Source organism: Tinamus guttatus, unplaced genomic scaffold (genome assembly GCF_059628265.1).
Source record: "Tinamus guttatus ecotype Peru unplaced genomic scaffold, ASM5962826v1 Tinamus_guttatus_pri_ptg000546l, whole genome shotgun sequence".
Classification (NCBI taxonomy): Eukaryota; Metazoa; Chordata; class Aves; order Tinamiformes; family Tinamidae; genus Tinamus; species Tinamus guttatus.
The window spans coordinates 3,123,129-3,148,829 of NW_028289080.1; the positions used below are offsets into that span (position 1 = coordinate 3,123,129).

Consider the following 25,701-nt stretch of genomic DNA (forward strand, 5'->3'; position numbering starts at 1 on the left):
TTTATCAAACTCTTATTATCACGAAAATGTCAAACGAAGGGCACCTTGCTATGCACTGACGCAAACCCAGTCTTTCCCAAGGAAGTATAGAAAGCTTAGCTCTGGAGTGAGCAAAATCCAGTCTGCCAACTGCCTCTACTGCTGTTTTTACCTCTACCCACCCAATCTGTTGCTATTTAAGGCATGGTAAGTGCTCGCTTTCCTTTCTTGGAGACTTAGAAAAGCTGTCGGGGAATGTGTGTGGAGGGGGAGTCCTTGTTTGATTAAAAAAAAAAAAAAACTTATTTTTGGGGTACGTTTTGGTGCGCTCTGGGGGAAGCGGCGCCGGGGGGAGCTGCCCGCGGTGCTGAGCGCGGAGCCGCTGCCCAGCGCGGGTGCGGAGGTGGCCGGGAGGTGGCACAAGTGGCTACCGAGCCCGTGTGAGCGGCTCCTACCCCCGGGACTGCGGCTGCGGAGGCTGAGGAGAAAACCTGCAGCAGCAGCAGCGAAGGGCAGTTTGTGTAGCCTCATCCCGGACAGGTTTGGAAAAAAGATAACTTTAAATTTATGAAAAAAATAAGGGACGAGGCTTCAGTAACTTATTTAACCTAAAAGGGAACGTTTACAAAATTTAGGATTTAGAGTTTTGGGGGTCGAAAATATGAGATAGGAGATAGTAAGGCAGCTATTAATTACTGTAATTCAGCCGTGGCGCTGCGGTTATTTCCTCTTCTCAGTGTCAGGTTTTAGCAGATAACAACTAGCTCAGAAATGCTCACTGGCACTATTTCGTGATTCTTTTTTTCTTTTCCTTTTTTTTTTTTCTTTTTTTTTTTAAAGCATCTTCGACTGCCTACAGGGCAGCTTGTCTGTCTATCGCCTATATGGAAGGAGGAAAAAAAAAAAAAAGCGCCAATGTGCATTGCTGAATGACAGAAAGGAAATGGGGCGTAAAATTAAAGATTCTTTCTACACTGGCGATAGGGAAGGGAGCATCCTGCAGCCGTGATGTGAAATCTAACGAGGTCTGGCGGCGCAGTGCCATAGGAACATTTATCTAAAACTCGAATTACGGCGTTGAAGCCACTCTTCCTTACTGTTTTCTGCCCCAGAAAATTAATGCTGAAAGAGGAGGCAAGGGGGCTGAGCCAGGGCACCTCGAAATTAGCCAACACTTTTCTATCCCCATTTCCTAGTGCAGGCGTTTTGCGCACAGGAAAATAAATTCGTAAAATCTATGCGGTCCTAACATATTTATTTATTTTTCTTTTCTAAAAAATATGTGACGTTGTTATTTTAGGATTACGCCGGTCAAAGGGATATGAACAAGCAGATTGTCAACAGCCCCGAAACAGTCGCTCCTGGACCAAACGAAGGTGCGGGAGTCGTAAGAATCAACCCCGAAAATGAGCCGCAGAGCGTCCCACCGCAAGCCCTGGCCGCGACGCTGCCCAGGCCGCCCTGCTCGCTCTCTAGCGACAACAAAACTCTCGCCTCTGAAGAAACCAAAGCAAACGATTTGGAGAGGACCAAAGTCGGGATCTGCAAGCTCAGCAGCACCCCGGTGCAAGCCAACTCCCCCCTCCGCAGGGAATCTCTAGAGACCTTTCCGTACCAGCTCGCCCCGGGGGCAGGAGCCGCCGGGCAGGCTATTATCCCTCACTGCAAAATTCCCGCTTTGCAAAGCACAGGCGGGGACGCTACTCTGAACCTTAGCAAGAACACGCTGGAGCAAAACGACGCCAAAGGCGCCTGGGCGACCTTGAGCCAGAGCACTGTGGTGCTGGGCGCAGATGGCAACACTTCTGTTCTCCCTGGCAGAGTCGAGGGGGTAAGTTGGCTCCTTATACTTTCTAATCCCCAATCCTCCATCTCGTGCAAACGAGAGATCCTTGCCATGCAGCACCCGTTTGTGGCTGAAACTCGAAAAAAAGTAGTAATTCCTGAGCGACCCCAGAGCAGGTCGATGCTGGGGTGGTTCGGTGGGGAGGGCGGAGGGGAGAAGAGGAGAGGATCATAGCTAAGGGGGGCGCTTGCTAATAGTGTAGTATCAGTATAAAAGCCGCTCAGGAGTTGCCGGCTCGTTGCTCCGCTCTCGCCCTCGTAGCTGGGGCTCGCTGGGCTCGGTGCGCATCAAGCCCTGGCGCTTGGATGCCTCGGAGCCTGTAACCAAACGCAAGGCGAAATCCCCGAGCCATTGCCCCTCACCCCGCTGCGAGCGCTGCCCTGGGGTCCCCAGCCGAGGCGGGGGGCGCGGAGGGGAGCCCCAGGCGGGTCCCCGGTGCAGAAGCTCCTGCCTGCCGCCCCCGCACGGTTTTGCAACCGCGGCCGTTTTGCGACCTTTCTTTTCTCCCCTCTCCCCGCTTTAGGAAGACGATGCAGGGGATGAAAATAAAGCCCGAGGGAACTGGTCCAGCAAGCTGGATTTCATCCTCTCCATGGTGGGTTATGCGGTGGGGCTGGGCAATGTCTGGAGATTCCCGTACCTGGCCTTTAAGAATGGGGGAGGTATGCCAGCTTTTTCCTGTCTCTCTTCCTGTGGTACCGCAAGGGGCCGAGCACAGGGAGGTGGAGAGGGAGATTCCAGGCGCCTCCAGCTAAACCCTCGCTGGGATTTCTGTTAAATAACAATGGTCAAATAGCACAGGGAAGTTGCGGAAAGAGAGAATTGGCAGATAGTGCTTTTCCTAAAAACATCTATGGGCTGGAGAGGGAGGAGCTCGAAGAGCTTCGGGGATGAAACCCAGCTCTTTCTCCCGCCAGCCGGTTTAAACGCAGTCGGGTCTGAAGCGCAAGTGGGGGAACGGGGGCAGCGGGAGGGAAGAGAGGGAGGGAAGCCGAAAGACTTTTGATCCGAGACGTGTGTTACTTTGAGCAATGGGGGGAATTTCTTCCTAACCTCGTCATGATAGACTGGGAAAAAATATCATTTGAAACAGAGCGGATTCTGCTCAGCAGAATAGAGGAGGAAAAAAGTTGTGAGAGGAGATGGGGCATTAATAGGTTACAGGCGGAAAGAAAAGAAAAGGAGAGAGAGGAAAAAAAAGGAATTTATTTGCAAAGAGCCTCTCAACATCGGCTCTCGTTAAACTTGTGACACGGGTGGGTGCGACCTCCTTGCGCCTTCTGCGGCAGGGAGACGCTGCGGGCATTTTAAGTAACAGTTGCGCAAGGACCGCGCCAGAGAGCTAGTGATTTACAAAAGGACTGGTCTTTTAAAAGGAAACAAATCAAACTAAAAACAAACAAACAAACAAAACAAAACAAAAAAAAACCCCAAAAAACAAACAAACAAAAAAAAACAAGCAGGTTGTCTTTTCTTATCGAAATACGAAACTACAAAGGGGGTGTTTTAGATACGGGGGACCGATGCGCGCAGCGCCGTAACTCAGGTCGTTCTCTCTCCTCTCGCCCTCCCGCCCCAAGGTGCCTTCCTCATCCCCTACTTGATGATGTTGGCCCTCGCGGGGATCCCCATCTTCTTCCTGGAAGTCTCCCTGGGGCAGTTTGCCAGCCAGGGGCCCGTGTCGGTCTGGAAAGCCATCCCCGCCTTGCAAGGTGAGCGGCGCTGCGGGCTCCGCGGCCGCGCAGCTGCGGCCCCTCACTGCGACCAGCGCTCGCCCTTCCTTTAACGTCCTTTTTTCTTTTTTTCTTTTTTCCCCCCTTCCCTTCCTTTCGGAAACACACTTTGTAACTGCCCCAAACAAAATCACTCCTTGGCGGCGGCCGTGACTCTCCGTCCAGAGCTCTCTGTGCAGCGATTAATTGCGTTCTTATCTCCCCTTCTCTCTTTTCTTTTCCCTCTCCCCGTAGGCTGTGGCATTGCGATGCTCATCATCTCTGTTCTGATAGCCATATATTACAATATTATCCTGTGCTACACTCTTTTCTATCTTTTTGCATCCTTTGTACCCGTGCTACCTTGGGCTTCCTGTAACAATCCCTGGAACACTCCGGATTGTAAAGATAAAAACAAACTTTTATTAGGTGAGTCGGGTTTTTTTTTTTTTTGCCGGGCGGAGGGGGGGGGGGGTGGGTCTCCCTCTGGAGCCGCCTTGACTGCCCTGCGCCAATGCGGAAAATCTACGGAAATCAGTCGGTTTTTATTAATCATCGTTCTCACCGAGGCTGAATATGACTTTAAAAATAAATAAATAAAAAAAAAAGAACGAAAACATGTTTTATGGCCCGTCAAAAGCGTATAATAAGCTGCAAATCGGCAAGTGAAAACGAGTGCTACGTCCTCCCCCCCTCCCGCCCCGCTTCGCTAAGGCCCTCGGGGAGGGGACTGGGGGGACCCCGGTTTCCCGCTCCCGGTTTCCCGTTCCCGGTTTCCCAGACTTTTTTGACCATGTGAAAGAGATTTCGCGGATTAGTGCTCTGAGCTGCTCGCAGCTTTTGCAAGAGAGGAGTTGCAGGACCTTAATGCAGAACAGCAGTTTAAGCGGATCTGCATTGCACAATGCTGTACACTATCATTTACCCGCAACCAGGTATTTTTCCTCTTTGCTTTATTTTCTTCTTAGATTCTTGCATTGTCGGTGATCACCCAAAGATACAGATCAAGAACTCCACTTTCTGTATGAGCGCCTATCCCAACTTGACCATGGTTAACTTCACCAGCCAAGGAAACAAGACATTTGTCAGCGGAAGTGAAGAATATTTCAAGTAAAATCTTGCTTTGTTTGGAGATGCCAGGCTACTTTTCCTTTAAAATCTGCAGTGATTGACACAGTACTTAGCCATTTGGAAGATTAGGAATACTTAATGATAGGATGCCTGTTTAGGCATAGGAACCTCAAAAGCTAAATTTCTAGAGATGTGTTATTTTTGTTCTTGTGCTTGGCACAGCTGGGGTGCTGGCCCAGGCTTGGCGTTTTTATCTACTACTGCAATGCAGATAAATAAAATAATACATGGTGCACTTCACTGGAAGCTTCTAGAGAAAGCACTCGGAGATATAAAGCAATGCACTGTCTCTACCACAGGAATTTGCAATGAACTGCCTGCAGTTTCTATCATTATTATTTTTTAATTTATTATTATTATTATTATTTCTAGGTATTTTGTATTGAAGATTTCAGCAGGAATTGAATATCCTGGTGAGATTAGATGGCCCTTGGCGCTGTCTCTTTTCCTAGCATGGGTGATTGTATATGCCTCTCTTGCTAAAGGAATCAAGTCATCAGGAAAAGTAAGAAAAACAGTTGCAATACTACTGAATATTTCAGATATTACTGAAATCCTTTCTGTACAAATATTGATCGGAGTAACTCCATGAAATGCCCCTTGAAGCAGCCAGGAGAAACCTGGGAAAGCAGTAGCAAAAGTCACTTAAACAATTTTGGTTGCTGTAAGACTGAGGCTAAGATATAACAGACTTTACAGGCTTGGGGTAGAGTGTCCTGCCTAACAGACGATAACTCTGCCATGGTGTCCAGCCTCAAAGATGGCTCTGTGTGAGCTTATTAACTAATCAATGTTAAACACATACCCTCATTAAGATGATTATTAGGTCTATCTGGATATTTTCAGAGCCTTTTTGCATTGTGCCCGTAATTGTTTTCATGGAACTACGTGATCATTAAGAAGTACAAACGAAGCCTAATGAGACCTCCACCGACTTAGTTAAGATAATGAATGAGTTAAGAAGAATGATACAGATAAAAACCAAACAAACAAAAACCTAAACTTCAACAAGTATAGTATGATGTTGCTCATTTCTAGCCGTTTTATCTTATTCTAGCTACTTAGCTCTAAATTCCTGCCATTTCTTCTCTTTTGCTTATTCTTTATGTATCTCTCTAGAATCTCATTTCTTTTTGCTGTGTCTGTTGACACACAAGAACAGCTGTGAACAATGTCAACTCTAACAAGTTTTTTAGGAAATAACCTTGCTGGCCAGCTGGTCTTAATCCCTAGCTCCTGCCTCTGATCATGGGTTATTGCCTTTTCCAGGCAAGAATGTAGCACTTGCATTCTTTTTTTTTTTCACTCTTCTTACAGATCCAAATAAGTGCTTTTGGTAACTATTTTTTTTCCTTTTTGGTTTGCTCAGGTGGTGTACTTTACAGCTACATTTCCCTATGTGGTTCTCATTATCCTGCTCATAAGAGGAGTAACCTTGCCAGGTGCTGGAGCTGGAATCTGGTACTTCATCACACCAAAGTGGGAGAAGCTAATTGATGCTATGGTGGGCTTATTACTGCTTTATAACTCTGATAGGGCAAATAAAAAATAAATGGGTTGTGAATTTGATTTAGTTTAATCTAACTCCTGCCAACAGCACTTATATAGACCAGCTGTGATGATTATCCTAGCTGTGCTATAAGAAATGACACCCATTTTTACATGGCAGCTAGCTCTGAGTTCTGGAAAACACTGTGATCCAGAATTTGAACTTTGCAGATTTCAGCCTATTTCTAAATAAAATTAAATGTTCCAGTTACCCCAGGAAAAAAAAAATGAAAATATGCATGGTTTTGTGGTTGTATGGTCATGAATCCACAAGGGTATCTCATGTTCATTCACCTGAGCACCTGTATGTCGTCCTCAGGGGTCCCTGGGCAGTATGATGGAGGCTGAATTGAAACCACAGCTGTCACCTTTGCTCCATTAACCTTTAGGAGAGAATTTTAGCAACATTCCAGGAAATAACTGACTTCTCCAATAAATTTCATCATCTAGCAGTAACAGTGTCATATCTCACCAGTAGTTTGAGAATTAGAGCTGGAAGGAGTTTCCTGGCTGAAATCTGCAGACCTTCATTTTCCTTAACATCTTTGCAAATACTGGGTATTTTAAGCTGTTAGTGCTTCAAGTATTAAATCTTTTGTAAGCAGCGCAGTAACTTATTTTGCATTTAAAATGGCTTTTGGGATCTCGTGTTGTGCAACGAAGGAGGTGAAGAATATTGCCTTTTAGCTAAATGGGGCTGCTTGAACATGTAAGTACCTATCTAACCCTGCGTATCTGCTTGATAATATACAGGTGAGCTTCTGGTTTTAATTTCCTTTGCAATATGACATGAATTAGCAGCTGTGTAGTGCTCAGTCAGATGAAACTATGGCTGCTTGGTGGCTCATGTACTTTAAAGTGGCCTTTAAGTAATGTCATTCCACCAGTTAATGTGGGTAGGAATGTCTAGGTATGTGTACACATATATATGCATCTCCATTTCTTCAGCATGGATTTTGTTTGGTTGAAAATCAAACTTTGCAGGACAGCTTGTAATTAGAAATACCCACGCTTGGAACATCTAGGAAGTTTCATATTATACAAGGCCAAGTTTTTTTTTTTAAAAATGCTCAGTTTTAGAAATGTTGTTTCTAAATGCATTTAAGGCTTTGAAGAACTGTGAATAGGTTACAGAACAAACAATACTTTTTTTTTTCCCCCCTCTCCTCTAAAAACACTAATTTTGCCTGTGGAGCAGACAAGTGAGGAAACTGGACATGGGTATCTAAATGGGCATAACTTAAACCATGTTGCTTGAGGTGCACCTTAGGAAGGAAATTTACTCAAATTTTAATGTAATCTCATAAGGTGTACCTCAAACAATGCCGAGTTTCTTGCTTTCATTAAGAATATTAGGTATTATTTTCGCCAGTGTTAGATAAACCATCAGTTTTTCTGGATATAGATTTTTTTTTTTTCGATTTGCATTTGCCGTGCTCAAAGTATTAAATTGGTGTGTATCAAACACCTTAGCTTGTTGAATATTTGTGGCTTCTGTATATGGCAAAAGTTATCTTGTCTTTTTTTAGACTGGCTGTATTGTATAAATATAATAATACTCTAAAGTCTAAATCAGTTAGAAATCAGTTAGCATTACATATTTCGGGGCAAGATTTTGCTCTTAAATTGTATTTTATTGCTCTATAGTTCTTTTGAGCTATTTATGTGTTAATTCCCTATAACAGTAATATATGCTTGATAGTGTTATTGATCTTTCTAAAGTTCTTCTCTGAAGCTGATAAGCTGATAGTATTTCCTCTCTCTTTTTTTAAGGTTTGGAAAGATGCTGCCACACAGATTTTTTTCTCCTTATCTGCGGCATGGGGAGGCTTAATTACTCTCTCTTCTTACAACAAATTCCATAATAATTGCTACAGGTATGTGAGAGTGAAATCCATCAATCTGATTAAAGTGGCCTTGACCAAAATCACAGTCATCTTTGAACTTGCAGAAATCTGTAAAAAGATAGAAAAGAGAACCTCTATTTTTTTCTTTTTTCTTCCCTGCATTCAAATCTTGTAGATGAGGCTTGGGCTTATTATTGTTGCTCGTGGCTATCCATTTTTAGAATCAGCAGTTTTAAGTTGAAAAGCATTATGTGAGGCTGTCAACAGCTGTGAAAAGCGTAATGAAATGGAGCCAGTTGGCAACCTCTGTGGAAGAACAACCCATGTGCAGAATGAGCTCAAATTTGTCATTGTGTGAGACAAGCAAGAGTGTAATCTGCAATTCCTGTGTGCATGATTCTTGTGTCTCCAAGGGAAAATATTGCTTTTGCAGTTGTACTTGTTCTGGTTTTGCATGCACAGAGCTATCTCTGGTTGTAATTTTTGAAATGACTTTATTTGAAATCAGCAAATGCGTTATTTCTGCAAGGAAAACCATTGTTCTGTTGGCATAGGATTTTTTTTTTTTTTTTTTTCAAAAAGTATGCAAAAGAACATTTGCAGGCAGGAAAAAAAAACAGAAGTTTTTCTGCTAATCTGCATGCTCCCTCCTCTTCCTTTGCTTCATTCATATATTGCCTTTAGAGCGGGCCTGGTACCTGCTGAAGATACTTTATGGCTTCCTGTAATGTCAACAGTTCCATTTGAGACAGTCTCCAGCACATGCAGTGACTGTCCCGCGGAAATGACTGCAAAACTTCCTTAATTTAAGACTTGGGAGAATGTTCTCCTTGGGTTTTGAACCTCTGTATCCTGTGAGGTTTTGAGTACTTGCATTTTTTGCCACTGTAGACAGAACAGATTTTGATATTGTTAGAAAATGTGGATCAGGATTTTACAAGAGAATCACTCAGACATTTCCGATTAGTTTTCAAAAGTCCTTTAATATAATTATCTAGAGATATGGATGAATGGATAGCAGTGCTGTGCCCTCAGTTATTCTTACCCTGCAGTCTTTTTTCTCCTACTTTTAAAAATGCTTGTCCTTTGTTTTGCTTGGTTGCTGACGAATGGAAACAGCTAGCCTAGGAAAATCTGTTTCAGAATATCAAGGCGGGAATAAAAAAAAAAAGGACAGTCATCATGCTACCTTTCTGCATTAATTTAGTAATGGTTTATGGGGCTTGGAGATGTTAATAGAATGTTTGAATGAAATACATGGTATTGAAGCATAAAAATCTTAAAGGTCTAAAACTAAATACCTTCCTTAAGTATAGTAGAGGCGAATTTGGGGGACTGAAGCAGAAATAATTAGAAAAGCTTAGTTGGTTCTGATTTGATTAATCTTACAAGACACCTTCCGTACTTAAATGAAGCACAATTATTTTCCTTTTCAATGTTTACATTCTTTACTTTCTAAGATTGCAGATATAATTCTGTTTGTTGTGTCCTTTTTAAACATAATGAAATAAATTATAATTAAAAGTTTTTTAATGAGTTCCTTTCCAATTATGCAGACGTGTGTGTATATGCATGTATATATGTGCAGGTACATATATGCATGTGTGCATATATATGTGGATATATGTGTGTATATGTATATGTAATTTAAAATTTAGCTGGATTTTGGAAGAAGATTAACACATGCTGATTGCAAACAGAACGTTGTCATTTCTTCTATAGATCTGAAGAATCAGGATGTCATAAGATGCTCCATTAGAGATTTCCAAAGCTCACAAATCTGTGAGGTTCTTGGCAGGTTTCTAGGTCGTATTTCATTCTGTCATTGACAAGAAAATCACAGTAAGAAGGTGCAAAATGCTGAAGATCTTTTAAACTAAGTGAATGGTTTGCTCCTCGGGCATTAGCAATTTAAGGGGAAGTCTTATGGCTTTTGGAGGACAAAATAAAAATCCCACCAAGACTGTAACAGTTATGGGCAAGGATCACAATAGCTTGTTTCTTCTGAAGTTACCCATGCCAAAACAATTTTAGCATGATATTCACGTAGGGCTTTCTTGAGGTTCCCATAATAATGACAGCTGAAAATGGTACCAGAGAATCCTTTATAGGAGGATTCCAGTTATACTGGAGGGTGCTAAAGGAATGCCACAGAGCGTAGAAAGCTTAACTATGAAAGGCTGCATAAATATAAGAAAGATACAGCAATTTTTGCCCTGTAACTGGGCTGTAGTGGTTAGCCTGCATGCCATACCATGAGCACCACAGGCAAAAAGCAGGATGGCCTGTTACAAATGGTGTCTTCACTGCTATCTTCTTTGGAAATGCCCAGCCTCCGGCTTGGCCTGATGGAAGCCTCTGTATGGTAAATGGGTGAAGGAGACCTGTACAGTGGGTTATTGCAGGTACGGTGAAGACCTGTCTGCTCAGATTATTGTGGAATGCACTTTAAATGTGTAAAAGGATGTGGTTTGGGATGGTGTACCTTCAGCTGCACTCCCATAGAGTGTGTGCCCTCGCTCGAGGGAGTCCTGAGGCAACTATGAAACCCTTCCTTGCATGTACTACAACAAAGTGATGAGGATTTGTTTTGTTTGTCTTGTTTTTTTCCAGGGACACATTGATAGTCACATGCACCAACAGTGCCACAAGCATATTTGCAGGCTTTGTCATCTTCTCGGTTATTGGCTTCATGGCGAATGAACTGAAAGTAAACATTGAAGCTGTAGCAGACCAAGGTACAGTATTCTGCCCTTTGGGTGCCTAGGACAGATTCTGAAGGGCCAGGTGAAGGTGCATGGTGGCACTTTCAGCTGATAACACTGGTGATGGAAATGGGAATAGTGGCTTCAAACTGGATTAGTAAATCTCTTGTCGGCATCTCTGTACTGCTGAATTGTTGTATAGCAATTACTGTCACTGTGAAGTCAAGAAGGCCTCACTTAATGCCTCCTTATCATTTGTTTGATAAGAGTAAGTAGCCAGTTGAGTGTGATTTCTATTTTCTATGTAAATGACTCACTGTTTTGGGGTGAAATCTCCCTTTCATATACTCCAGCAGTCACTGGGCCCTCTTTCTTGCCTCTGCTGCTGCCTTGTCACATCCACTTGAAGGTAAAAAGTGTCCTGAATGGTGAGAATCTTGGATGAAAAGGCTTTGAGATGTGGGCAAGGGGACGAAATGCAGTCTAAGTGGTGAAATGAGCTTCTGAGCTGTGGGAGCTAGGAGTTGCCTCAATAGGGAAACAAAAAAAGATGAGCAGAACTGCTATTGCAATCGTGCAGATTTGAAGATCCTGGTTGGCAAACTGAAACCGTTATAAGCGGGTTTGGTAAGGTCCTAACTGATAGAGCTGAATGTGAATGAAAAGAGTGTGACAGATGGATAAATTGGTGCTGTTACGTGGTATGAAGATGTGTGAGATGGAAAGGGAGGAGTTTTGGGGATAAGAGTTGGAGAAAACTAAAGAGTTAAAAAAAATCTGATGGGATAATTTCTGTAGTCCTGCCTTGTTCATAAAACCTATTGATGTAGAAACAGTAGCCAGTGATGCAGCTGAAGCTTCCTTCTCCTTCTTCCATGAGAGCGAGAGGGGGGAAAAAAGGCTCTTAATTCATGTTTGTCTGTTCCTTCTCCGAAAACTGAAATGTGCGTCAACAAATGGACTCTGCCGTGTGTCTCCTGACAAGAGAGATACCAATAAAGACATCAAGTCATATTTAATCCCAGTATCAACTGGGGTTGTTAAAGTGCAGCACAAATGCTGGTGAACTGCAGCTCAGCTCTAGGAAGTTAGTCAGGGTCCTGCTGTGCTGTGGACCCAGTTCAAGGGTTTGAGAGGCGAACTTCCTAGGATGGATGGATGGCAAACTGCTGCCTGTAACAAGTAGTTAGGGATACTGCCCTTGCAAGCCAAAATAATGTCACTTGAGTCTGACAAGGCAATTTTTTGGTCCAGAAGTCTGGTAAGTATGAATAGAAAAGGTTTTAGTGCAGTTTCTGACTTCACTAGGTAACATAAGTGTGCCTTGGTCCTTCTAGCATCCTCTTCCATCCATCCTTCCCATTTTCTAGCATCTTCTTCCCATGAATTTCCCTGCTCCCTAGGACAGTCTCCTGCAAAAGCTAAGAAGACATCAGCTGTTTTGGAGCCCTTTGTTTATGGCCTCTTTTCCTACTGGATGCTGTAATTGTCCTCAGAAAAATTATTTGGTGCCCTCCGAGTCATTAGGAATTATTTGGGCTACAATGACATGGATTCAAAAAAGCAGAGGCCATTCAAAGTACTAACTCTGCTTTTTGGTGTGGATTGTTGGACTATTAAATGTCAAGAAAAATCTGTAGTGTATTTCTAATTCAGACCTTCTTATTTTGATTCAACTCTCAAAACTGCTTGTATGCATATTCTCATTCACTCTATTGTGGTAGTTTCCCAGTCTTGATCCTTTCACTTTGGTGAAAGTGCTAGCAAAGTCCTTGCTATAAAATCAAGTGTGTTAGGAGTAATGTTTCCATTAATCTTTTTAGCCTTTGCTTCAGGCCTGAAGCAAAAAATCTCCCCACCACAAATCCAAACTGCATTGCGGTTACAGAAATTATTGTGCAGTAATTAATTATGTTAACTTCAAATTTAAAAAAGAAGAGGAAAAAAAAAAAGAAGCATGTGCTCAACTGAAGATATAATGGAAACTCCGAAGGGACTGATGGCATGAGGGATGGAGAATTGTAGCTGTTAGAGATGAGGTAGAAAACATCTTGTTAGGCTCATTCATCTCCCTGGCCATTTCAAGTGAGCCAAGTTCCATATTCTTCTCTGTGGATTGCTTGTTAGAGGCCTTTGAATAAGGGAGTGCTCACATGGTGGATCTCTGTTTCCAGTTGTTCTGGCAGTTATTCAAGAGTAAGAAATTGTAAGAAAAGCTCTCAGCAGACACATCTTACTGTGGGGCCGTTGCTGCAGTTGTATGACCCGTTTAAGCCATTTAAAAATGCCTCATTGGCTTTTTCAGTCCACTTCCACAGAGATAGGGGAATAAAAATTAGTCCCCTAATAGAAGAAAACTCTACACCAGGAGGACAGTGACAACTGGAAAAAATGTTGACTGCATTAGCATGTTGAAAATAAAATTAAAAAGTGGACACAGCAAGGGGGGAAAATGAGAAACTCCTTGTCCCCATCCTCCTGGCTTTATTTTAAGTTTTAGCCACTTTTTGATGAAAAGAAGAAAATAGCAAAACTAATGGCTATAGATAACCTAATTTATTAGTTATTACCATAACCAATTATTAACATATCCTCGTTTCCCAAACTTTGAGTGAAATAGTTAATAGAAATAGAGAAGTTTTTTCTTGTTGCTGTTGTTTTTTTTACCTACTTTTTCTAAAGTATAAATCAAAAAAAAATCTCATATTTTATATATATATATTTATCTTTTGGGAAACATTGTATACATTATAAAAAAGGACAATTTTAATGATGGGACAGACAGGAAAATCTATTTCTCTTCTATTCTAAATCTCATGTTTTGAATAAGGACCTACTGCTGTTGAAAGTTTCTCAAAATCTAGAATAAAAGTTTGAAGTAATTAGAATTTTCATTGCGGGACATGTAGAAGTCTTAGACAATTTCTCTGACTTTTACAGCCTTTTAGCAGAAGATTACACGCACCCTAATCTCCAAAAATGTTTATTTTGCAGAACTGTGCTTGCGCAGAGGGGTGAGGGCCAGGCAGGGAGCGGCTGGTGCCGGCTTGCCTGTGCTTGGATGTTGTGGGCATTAACTGGCACCGCCTGTTTTTGAGTTATGAGGGGTCAAGATGGAGAGATGTGCAATTTCATTTTGCATAATTAAACCATTCCGAAGGCTGTGATTACTGGCAACTGATTTAAGACTTGATTTAAACTTATAAATAAAGCTAGTGCCAGGAGAGCCCCTTTCTCTAACAGTCATGAAGATTTTTTTTCATGAAGAAATGAAAGATGTTTGTGAACAGGCAATATTTCCATATGAACCTGTCTATTCCAAAAAACTGTCCGCAGCAAATTTTAAAGACAGCAACATTGCTGAATCATGTATAGGTTTTTGCTTTTAACAGTAGTGCTAACCTGTGGTTGTCCTTATTCAGAAGGATTCCCGTGTGCTTTATGAATTACCTGTGGACAAGTTGCTAAAACTGTGTTTTCTTCTCAGTGCATGAGAAAGCAGCAGCCACCTCTTTAACAGAAACAACATGGGGAGCAGTAGGAAATGGGATTTTATAACCCAGATTAGCAGTGGCCAGGACAGTGCGATTTTGCACCTCCTCCCGTCAAAGAATTTAATTTAACTCGCATTTATGTCTCACCTGAGCCATTGTGGTTGGCATTACTTTAGCTGGTAAGAATAGGGAAGAAATGCCATCTGCTGTTATCTATCACCAAATTCTTGCAGCATCTTCCTCCCCAGCAGATCTAAGTATACTTGTGAAAAAAGCATAAATTCCATATCCTTTCTGCTGTGCATTAGTTTGGTATTTTTTGTGGTTTCATTTTAGATCCACAGCAGTTATTGCCACGTGCCTGAAATTAGCTCTGTGCCTTTGTTACCTGCTGTCCTACTTGTCTGGTTAGGTGCGGGTGAAGTGGAGTGCTTTCTTTTCCATTAATCTTTGTAGTACTGAGCTGTGGAGGGCTGCCACGTCCATCTGATGTCCAGGCTGCAAACAGGAGTGGACCATGGCGGGCTGGGGGCAATTGGACGACAGAGCAGGAAAGAAACGTGGGCCCAATGCAGAATTTCTGTTGGTTTTTCTTATTTGTATCAGCGTGGTAAGGGTAAACATGTATTTTGCTGCCTGGAAAGTAGGAGTGTATGAACACTGTGAAATTTACATCCAAAATAAAATGAATCATGTAAGGCTAAATTCTACAAATTTTGGAAGAAATAAAAGAACTTTTTTCAAGCACAGTGATATTGTATTCTATTTTAAAACATGACTCTTCTTATTTCTTTCTGTTCCACTTGGCTAACAATATTAATGTGAGGCAAGATACCCCAGCCTTTATTCTTATCATTTCTAGGTCCTGGAATTGCTTTTGTGGTTTACCCAGAAGCCTTAACAAGGCTCCCCCTTTCTCCCTTCTGGGCTATAATATTCTTTTTGATGCTTCTGACGCTTGGACTGGACACTATGGTAAGACTTTTCTTTCCCTTGTCTTTCCTCTCACTCTATCGATTTACTTGTCCTGAAGATCATGAGCTATGTGTTCAATCAGATGCTTCTGTCAACAGAAGAACGAAACGAAGCCACCAGTGTTTCGTTCCTTTAGATGAAGTTCAGCATTAGCATCCGAGCATTTAGTGTTTCAGTCTCTAAACTCTGTCTCATATTTCAATGTAACCAGTTAGACTATTCTGTGCATGTAATATGCATTGATTCTTTTATTTTGTCTTTCAGTTTGCCACTATTGAGACTATAGTGACCTCTGTTTCGGATGAGTTTCCCAAATACTTACGTACACACAAGGCACTGTTCACTCTTGGGTGCTGCGTTTCCTTTTTCATTATGGGTTTTCCTATGATTACTCAGGTAATTCCTCAGATTTTGCCTTTGAGCAACGCTGGCTGTCCCCAGTCCCCCTCTGGTGGCTGTCCTAGTCTTGTGTAAGAAACAGCTGCATAAGATTAAACCTCTTTAATGGCATTAAATGTGCATGGACAGTTTTGAAAGCTGTGTTTTTTTGCAGGTTCTGAGAGATTTGGCTGCTCAAATCTTTCTGAAAATTAGGCTGTTAACCAAGTATTCCCAAACTAGGCACATGAAATATCTATTCTCTGTGGTTTTATTTATTTAAGTTTATATAGTGTATAAAACTGTACAGCATTTCTGGGTGCCTTTTCATATATGTACAAATTGGATATACATTGATATTCCTAAAAAAAACTGTGGAGTTTGGCCTTCCCTTTAATCCTCACCCACAGGCTCTTGACCCGTGCTTCGTCCTCCCTTATGCCGACCTCCATACATTGCAGTTGTTCTCTCATGTGAAGTGCAGCTCCACCACCTCGCCTTCCTGGCCTGTCCTTCCTGAAAAGTGGAAAGCCATCCATGGCCACATACCAGTCATGAGAGCTGTCCCACCGTGTCCCAGTAATTGCAATGAGATCGTGGCCCTGCAATCGCACATGCATCTCCAGTTCCCCTTGCTGTGTGGTTGTCCTCGAGATGATCTGCTCAATAACTTTCCCCGATACCGACGTCAGGCTGACAGGCTGTAGATTCCTCGATCCTCCATTCGACCCTTCTTGTAGATGAGGGTTAGATTGGCAAATCTTCAGTCATCTGGGACCTCCCTGCTGACCAGGACTGCGGATAGATGATGGAGAGCGGCTCGGTGAGCGCTTCTGCCAGCTCCCTCCGCTCAGGTGGATCCCATCTGGCCCCAGAGACTTATGAGGGAAGATCTGGTTCCAGCTCATTCCCTGATCTGAAAAGACAGAAAACAATTTCTCCCACTAACTGAGACTAGCTATCAGATTAAGACATATCCTCTGCTTTTTGCTCCTGTTTGTTTTGCCTATCTCAGTGCTATTTGTGGGCTGGGGAAATTGTGGTATGTAGGTACCACAAGAAAAATGGCAGGTACATGCCCTGAATAATGGCTTTTTTTTTCTCTCCCTTTTTTTCCTTTAGGGTGGAATGTACATGTTACAGCTTGTGGACACTTATGCAGCTTCTTATTCTCTTGTCATCATTGCCATCTTTGAGCTTGTTGGAGTTTCCTATATATACGGTAAGAAAAAATACTGTTATCGGACAGCCCATGTAAAAGGGACACTTTCAAAAAGGGACGCTTTCATGTACAGCAATGTAGATGTTATCGTGAAAGTCTTAACAGGTAATATTAAAAAAAAAAAAACCCAAACACTAAGAAATAAGAATTCAGAAACATCTTTTTAAATTGATGAGTTATGAAACCGTATTACTATAGGGTTCCTCTAACTGTATGCATATTTAGCTTAATGTCCTTTTTCTACCTGTAGTTTAAAGCCAGTGTCTAGAGATGAGTATAAGAAAAGAGCAAACCATCTTCAGAGGCTTATTCGGAGGCTTCAACAGTTTCACGGCTCAGAGAGTTTCTGAACTGTCATCTTTGAAGTTAACACCTTTAAAAAATATATGTATATCTATATCCAGTTCTGTGCACAGAGTACAGAATTAGCTTGAATTTATGATCCTACCAAGCACTTCATGTCAGTCTGGTGCTTGTACTGACTTCCTAGCTTTGCTGAGATTGAGTGAATCTTTTTAAGAAATGATTTGAAGTACTCAAGAAGAGCATGGGTTTGGGTTCTATCTTTTCTTTTTTCTCATATATATATTTTCCCTCAGCACATGTGTGAACGGTGCTTGGTTAAAAGCATTGCATTATGTCACCTTTCCTTGCCAGCATTATCAATAGCATCACTAAGTCATCACTTGTGTATGTTTTTGAATGCACATGAAGGTTTACATGGAGAAAATACTGGATCTATTCCTCCTTTGAACACTGACTGGCAGAAGTGCCACAAACCTGCCTTTATGGAACATTTTATTGCACTTGTGAACAAAATTGCATTCATTTTCTTCCAACAAATTCATTATCCCTTTATATATATATATATATACATACATATATATATTCTTGAAAGAAACATAATAATGCAGAATAGTCAGAGTGTTAGTAAGAATTTGAATAGATGAGACAAATTTCTAGTTAGGACATTATTTTCATGTGATTAGGCTTGAAAAATATTGTTCCCCCCCCTGCCCCATGTTCTGTCTGTACCAAGCAATTGGTAAATCAAAGACTACCAGCAAATGTTGATTAAAAAAAAATAGAAATTATTCCCTAAAATCAACATTTTGTTAGACTAAATAGCATTCGTTCTTTCAGCACCAAAAATCAAGATTCGTCTTACAATCTTTATCTTACAACTCTTCTTTCTGTAATGCACTGCAGCTACTTTTTTGCATCAAGGCTACTTTTAGGAGGATTTTGTTCACAGGAGCGCAGATTGTGTATTTGCAATTTGCATGTTGCAATAGAAATGAAGCGGCTGTTCTTGTTAAGCTCCTGTGCTCCAGTGCTTAAAATGGTCTAATATATTTTTAGTCTCAGAGAATGGCTTAATTTGCATTCTGCAGACACTTTTCTCTGTATACTTGTGCTCTTCATAGCAAGCAGGCTGGCATAATACTAGTAGGTGCTTTTATGAGGAAATAAATCTGTTTTTAGTTCTTTTTACATATTCTGCTTGCCGAGTTTGTTGAGATTTTTTTTAAATTGGGGCACACTTAGTTATTTCCTTGCAAGCCCTTGTTCTTCATTAGAGCTTATGCTACGTAATCCAGTCAAATGCTGCCTCATGCTGGCCTAGATTTTTATTATCCAGTTGTTGAGATTATGATGCGTGATTTGTAAAGAATAATTTAGAGCTCTGGATACTAATGCAATCATCAGCCTAATTCCCAGTGGTGTATTCTGTAACATGAAGCCAGATCCATAGATAAATACAAAGATTCTTATGTTTGAGTAAAATATTGCACAAAACTATTTGAAATTAAAATGTATTGATGTATATTATCTTGACTTTTTTCACATTTTTTTTTAAGCGTAAATGACACTGATTTAACTTTGGGATTTTTGCCCAAGATGACTTACTCTGTTCTCACTGTCTGAGCTCAGCCTCATTTTTAATCCAGCCTAGCCTTTCTTTATTTTAGAAGTGACTATGTAACACAGATGCACCCAAAGAGAGGCAATATTGAACTACTGCTTTTTTTTATATGCTGGGCCATCTTTTCTCAATGTTGAGAGCAGACAGACATGTGGATAGATTAAATTCTCCTCCATATCAACAGAAAGGCTTCAAAATTAGGTGGATCAAGACTAGGGATTATCTCTTCTTTATGTTCAGCAGCTGTTGTGGTTGGTTTTAAGGACAATAAGCATAAAGCAGCTTATTACTCTTTTGCAAATTCTTCCCTCCTCACTCAGTTCCCTCCAGCATGTCAAGCCCCATCCTGTCTCCATATGGTGGCTGAGGAGGCAGCCCCAGGTTGGAGATATTCTCAGATATGGGCACAGATTCTTAGTGAGTCAAAATAGTGAACCTAGGTTAATTAATAAGACAGGGCCAGATGAATGAACTTGGTAATATGTTCACTTTTGCAATTACAGATCAATGCAAAATACAATGGGTGGTGGTAACCGGATTCGGCCACAGAGTATGGCTCCTCAACACTTAGGAGGTCCAAACATGATCTACATATTTTTGTTTAAAGCAAAAATAATGTCTTTGAGCTCCAAAAATAGAGTTCTATAAGAGTTGTATTTCTGTGACAAATAATGCAGGACTGAGTATTATCCATGGATGTTGTCATGGCACTGAGCTCACACAGAAGGAAGAAATAGCAGAAATATCTTTTTCGAATCTTGGGTTTTTTATTTATTCAGGTAACTATATAGGTGCAATCAATACAACAACCTGAAGAATGAACACTAACACATCTATCAATTTTGTTTGATCTGACTACATAAGATAAAAATCAAAATCTTTATAGGTGCTCTCTAATAATTCAAAGTACAGCTTATCTATCAATTGAAAAATAGCAGGACATTATCAGCTTCAATGCTAAAGGATATAGAGAAGCTCAGTTGCTGTCTATGTTGAAATAGGTATTCAGATGATAATCTTTAATGACCATGCATTGTGTTTTTAAGAAATATGATTACATTTATGAATAAAAGTTATCTTTATAGCAAAAAGCATCAAATAGGATCAGAATTGCAGCTAACCAATACATTCTATTAATACATTAATATGAAACACTGAATGCTTAATCTCTATGTAGCAGCTACATTTTTACAACCTTTACGAAGCAAGTATTTGATTGGAATTATTTCCACCATAATATTCTCACTTCTTGTTGTGTGGTGAGCACATCCACTGAAGTTTTCAAGAAGAAAGTCAGAGTTTGTTGTTATAACTAGACACTAGGGAGATCTCAATAGCCTTGTTACGAACTGTGGCTGGTTTCTTTCACCCCAACTGTATTTACGCTTGCTATTACAGGATTGCAAAGATTTTGTGAAGATATAGAAATGATGATTGGATTCCAGCCAAGCAAATTCTGGAGAGTCTGTTGGGCATTTGTGACCCCCACTATTTTAACAGTAAGCAGAAAATTTCCAAGTGTCACCTTCTAAGGTGTTTTTGCTCTTGTTAACATAATCAAAATTGTTTCTCAGGGAATCATGATGCTTCCAAACAGTAATCATTAGATCTTGGTTGTTGATCAACTAGATGCCTAGGCGTACACATACATGTGCATGTGTCCCTGCATGTGTAGGGTAGGTAAAATAGAGCTTAAGTAGTGGGATTTTGGCAGAGAGGGATGGTGTGTTTCCAAAGGTATTTGTCCCCTGCCTGTACAAAATGCTGGTACAGTATCCTGCTGCATACCAGTATGTTTTAACTGTTGTATATATGTGTGTTTGATCTGTGTATGTAAGAGAAAGAGAGGGAGAATTGTATGATTCTTCTGTCTGTTCTTACATTCAGTGAAATGTTTTTCTGCAGCTCAGCCCAAGAGACATATGCTTTAATGCTCTGGAAAGGCTTGAATGGAAATGTGAGTGACAAAGCTTTAGTTAGAAAGATGGAGATGTTATTGCAAAGGTTGAAATGGCTATGTCAACTTCTGCTTTTTAAGGAAAAAAAAAAAAAAAGTAACTTTGGTTTCCAGTTTTGGGCTGGCAGGGCCTGGAGGCTCTGCACCGCTCAGGACAGCCCTTTTCTCTCGTGATGTGGCCCCTGGTGGATGAATTTTACCAAGGAAACGGGCTTTGCGGGAGAGAAGCAAGGATTTTTTTCTGTCGAGGTTAATGGGGAAACAGGACTTCCCTGCACATTCATCATGTTTACAAAAAGAAAAGCAAAATTAATACTTTTAGAAACTGTTTTTTTTTTTCTCCCTCCTACCTGGAGTACTTTCGTGTTATGCTTCTAATCTAGTTCACTATTTCATTTAAAAAATCGAGTGCTCTCTGTCTTACAGTTGTTGAATGCACATGTGCACAGGTCAAAATGCTACTGCTATATCTAGGTTGAGCATCTGACTTTGAAACACCAAGTTTCCTTGGTAATTTAACCTAAATTTTACTGGGTGCTGTTGTCATGTTTTCACATAAAAATCAAATCGTTTATCCCAGTAAACTGAATAGCAGTCAGGACAGGAAGAATGGGCCTTCCTCAGCCAGGGCTGTGTGTTGAAGGGAATCTACTCTAGGGCTGAACGTTGGAGGTGGCAAAATTATCGGGATGTATTTTGGGATTTAACAGCTTATTATTTTACAGTAATACTAAATAGTTCACAGTAGTGTTTCTATCGGGAAGAATGGCTACTAGAATTTCTGAAAAGTCACACATTTTGAAGCAATGATAATATTGCCCAGGTAGGTGAAGAAGCTGTCTGTAGTCATTTTCAGTTTCTGCTTCTAGGGAAGTATCATTTCTGCTTACACCTGGACAAGCTCACATTTCTACTGATCCTTAGTAGATAACCTTGGTAAAGCTTTTTTGAATTTAATTTCTGAAAAAAACAAATGCAGCTTCCCAGATGAAGATGATTGGTAAACTCCTTTCAGCTGTTGTTATTTCATAAATTAGGCTTCTTTTTGTCCCCTGAAAATTGAAGAGGGTTTTTTTGTTTGTTTGTTTTGCAGATAGCAGTATATGTGTGGAGGAAGTAGCTAGTTTTGGTTAACTCAACAAAATCTTCAGTTTCAATGAGAAGAAATTGTCTAAGATGAAGGCAATTTCTCAAAAAAAAAAAAAAAAAAAAAGGCATAATGAAGATAGCTTACCTGCCTTCACAGATGTTCTTTACCAAATGCCTTAATTGAAATGTAGTATTTAACTGCATTTCAAAGCAGATAAACCTCTCCTGTTTAGCTAGTGGTAACTATTGTTTGGTTATGACAATATGTAGCTATGGTTGATAAATCCATTTTTGAAAAGTTAAAAGTAGTCCAGTTCAAACAATAGTAGCATGATGTATAAACAGGCCCATGTATTTTATCTTGAGGGCTATTTTTGAGGTCCTGTCATAGAACCACTGATACACTTCATGGAATTAAAACGCTTTTTTGCAAACAGCTTAATTTCTCTACTGATCAGACTTGCTACTAACAGTAATCAGAGCTAGGGAATAGGAAATTTTGGTCTCTTATGGAAAGCAAACCAGGTCATCTCCAATCTGCACGTTCTGTTGCTGCTCCCTCAAAACATCAGCTTATAGTGAGAAACCATTTGATGTTGTGATCAGTCATAATTCAGTTTTTACACAGTGGAAATAGACAAAGAAAAACCAAGTTTTTTTTTTTTTTTTTGTATTATTGTCCCTGCAAAGCTAGTATTTGTTACCTTTGAATAATCTAATATTAGGCTTTCAATTATTTCACATCTCTGGAAATAAAACTGTTTATTTTTGTATGTGCTTTCACCCAGCTATATTGCTATTCATCTTCCACAGGCAATTATTGCGAGCATAGGCATTTCCCAAAAGTTACTGAATTATGCACAAATGTAAGCAGATATATTGCTATTTATATGGCAAGTCAAATGGAATAAGTTATGATCACATTATGATCACACAAGCTGCCAATACACCGTGTAATAAAGCATACTACTCTAGGGGTGAGATTTTAATTTCAATTCTTCTGGCATAAATACAGTGATTTTGGTGGGGTTTTGCAAGTTTTACATGAAACTCAGTAGATTCTGACTCTGACCCGTTTATTACAGTTGTGTGAGGAATCTGCCTCAATGTTCATCCTTTTATTTTTCTTATATATGCACCAAACCTGTGGATACTTACCACTAGTTACACAGCAGGCTTGTATTGTTTGTTGCAGCATAACTTTTCCTTCTTTGTTTCCAGTTCATTCTCTGCTTCAGCTTTTACCAATGGGAACCAATGACTTACGGAGCTTACCACTATCCAGCCTGGTCCATGGTCCTTGGGTGGTTGATGCTGGCCTGCTCGGTTATTTGGATCCCAATAATGTTTGTAATAAAAATGCATCTAGCCCCTGGCAAATTTATTGAGGTAATTTTTCTGTCTTTTCTGCTTAGAAGTATGGTCACAGGAGGCTCTTTTACATTGATTTTTATAATATTGAATGGCTAATGGTGCTAAGACTACTTTCTGGTTAAATTGTTTTTATGTTGCAAAGATATACCTGAGTAATTTGAAACACAGCCCTTCTGTTCCCTGCTTCTCAACAAAATGCTCCTAAATTAAGTTAATGTTTTCATGAAAACAAGGAGGAGCTGCAGATCTCATAAGCCCTGGAATGGTGTCACAGCTAGAAAGTGTATTTTTCTAGCTCTATTGGCCCCTTTTGCAAAAGCAGCATGCAGAAGTCTCAAATGTTTGTGCATACCACACGTTAACAAGCCTGGTGAGCTGTGCAAGCTGAGTTAGCTGATTGCAAGAAGCCAGACCATCAGGTATCTGAGATGCCCTCAGTGGCTTCCAGAAAGTTTTGCCGCTTCATAAAGTTCAACAGTGAGAAATACAGAAAGGCCTCATTCTCAAGGTTGTAAAACTTAGCTGACGGTCTTTGCTTTCTCCCCTCTTCAAGTCTTTGTTTTTCTTAAACAAACTGGGCTTTAAAATGCCTTTTTTTTTTTTTTTTTTTTTTTTGTCTCTTGGTGTGTCACACTGCCTGTGCCTAAAGGAAAAGGCCACACTTCTCTGTTTCATATAGAGCAAAGGAGTTAACATTAAGTGGTAGGACATTGGCCCCAGGCAACGAGGCCACTTGTCTAAAGGACCATTCAGTCCTTGCACAGAGCGTGTTGGAGTGCACAGGTCAGTAGAGATAACTGCTCCTGATGGAAACAAGCTAATAAGAAATTAGACTCACTTGCTCTTCATCTCTTAATTTTCAGGTGATGTCTAGACCATGGGCCCTGCTTAGAAATAAGCCCTATTAGAGTTGGCCTTCTGTTTCTTTGTTTGCAAAGCAGCAATTCTAATTTATCTAGGTGGAATTAGGATGTCTTTTGCCTCAAAAAATAGGATGAACTTGCTACCGTTCCTCTGGCAGTGCACCCAAAGAAATGCCCAAAGGTTGGATCTATTCCAAAGGGGGTTTTGCTGAAGATATTTTGGTTATAGCCCAGTATTTCCAGACCACTGAGTCTGCTGCATAAGTTTATTATGGTTGATTTGGGAGGTAAAGATTGCAAACCAGTAATTAAGCAGAGATTAAAATAACTGATATAGAGGCCTGATTCAATTTTTTAGGTAATAAAAGTATAAATGTTCCCTCTCAAGCAGCCAGAAATATGCTTTCTTTCCTTTTTATCTACAAATGTTTCAGTCAAGTTATATATTTAACAAAGAAATCAGTGGAAATATTAGATGATTTTTGTTGTTTGCCAGGTTAACCTTCTCTTTTTTTCTTCTTCCTGTGGAAGTGAAGCATTTTATCGTATCCAAGTTAAAATGCTTTTTCATTCATAACAATGTGCCTCTTTGGTCAATTGTATACTTTTGGGAGATATACACTAAACAGCAATCCAAACAGTTTAGTGCAGTTACCCACTGCTTAGACAACTGGACTAAGTCACTGAGCACAAGTCCTGCAGAAAGCAAGGTAGGCAATCAGCAGAAGTGGAACTCAGTTCCTTCCCTTTGGTATGGGGAAGAATGTATAATGAAAACCAGGGCATCTTATCCGCTATTAATCTTGCAAATTTAGTGCGAAACAAGCACTCAGCGGTGGAGCACTGCAGGGCTGCCATCGATGAATACAAGAGAGCCCAACCTTGCTTCAGCACTGTGATTCCTCACTGTGATCTCCAATGAGACTCTCTCTTGTCTCCCCCACGTTGCAGCGGCTCAAGCTGGTGTGCTCTCCACAGCCCGACTGGGGTCCGTTTTTGGCCAAGCACCGTGGTGAACGTTACATGAACATGATGGATCCACTGGGAACCTCCTCCCTGGGACTTAAACTGCCAGTGAAGGATATAGAACTGGGGACCCAATGCTAACAATTACCACATCAGTGGCAATAACGTTGCCAACCTTTCTGGATACTTTTTTTTTTCCCTATTAATTTCCCAGCATTTTTTCTTTTCTTTCTCACAGTGCCTGAAAGTGGTTGCTTAGAAAGTAAAACTTGCCATTGCATGCTGTAATCAAGAACTAGCTAGACCACTTTCAGGGGTAAGTGATGCCCATGACATATTCCTGAGAAACAGCAAGAGCCTGTTGCAGAAGAAGGTACATCCCAGTTTTGGTCAGCTGGTGTAAAAACAAGCAAATAAATTCCCTTGAAATTTTTTGCTTGTTTAAAGGGGCAAGCAAAATTTGACCAATTTTACACAAGCCTCCTTGTACCAGAGGGCTATGGTGGGGCTAGGGTTATGTTGCCAGTATAAAAAAAGTGAAGTTCAGCCCTTGAATAGGGTGTAAGTGAGGAAAGTGTTGGGGGGGGTCCAGGCCAAGCGGGGGGCTCTGCAGCTCTGCTGTGAATCCTGAGCACGGGGGCTCTCTCAACACCCAGGAAGGCAGGACTTGGTTCCCAGGCCCTGGCGG

General features: G+C 40.8%; 1 protein-coding gene across 1 annotated transcript; it reads left to right on the forward strand.

The window, feature by feature from the left end:
• SLC6A5 (solute carrier family 6 member 5) lies at nt 1–25,168 on the forward strand. Its single transcript, XM_010215615.2, has 16 exons — nt 1–186; nt 1,280–1,810; nt 2,349–2,487; nt 3,406–3,537; nt 3,793–3,966; nt 4,506–4,647; nt 5,041–5,173; nt 6,038–6,172; nt 7,990–8,093; nt 10,677–10,801; nt 15,125–15,237; nt 15,502–15,633; nt 16,738–16,837; nt 20,163–20,263; nt 23,032–23,199; nt 24,999–25,168. The coding sequence occupies exons 1-16, from the start codon at nt 184–186 to the stop codon at nt 25,152–25,154; spliced, it is 2,388 nt and encodes a 795-aa protein (XP_010213917.2). The 5' UTR covers nt 1–183; the 3' UTR covers nt 25,155–25,168.
• The last annotated feature ends 533 nt before the right edge of the window (nt 25,169–25,701 follow it).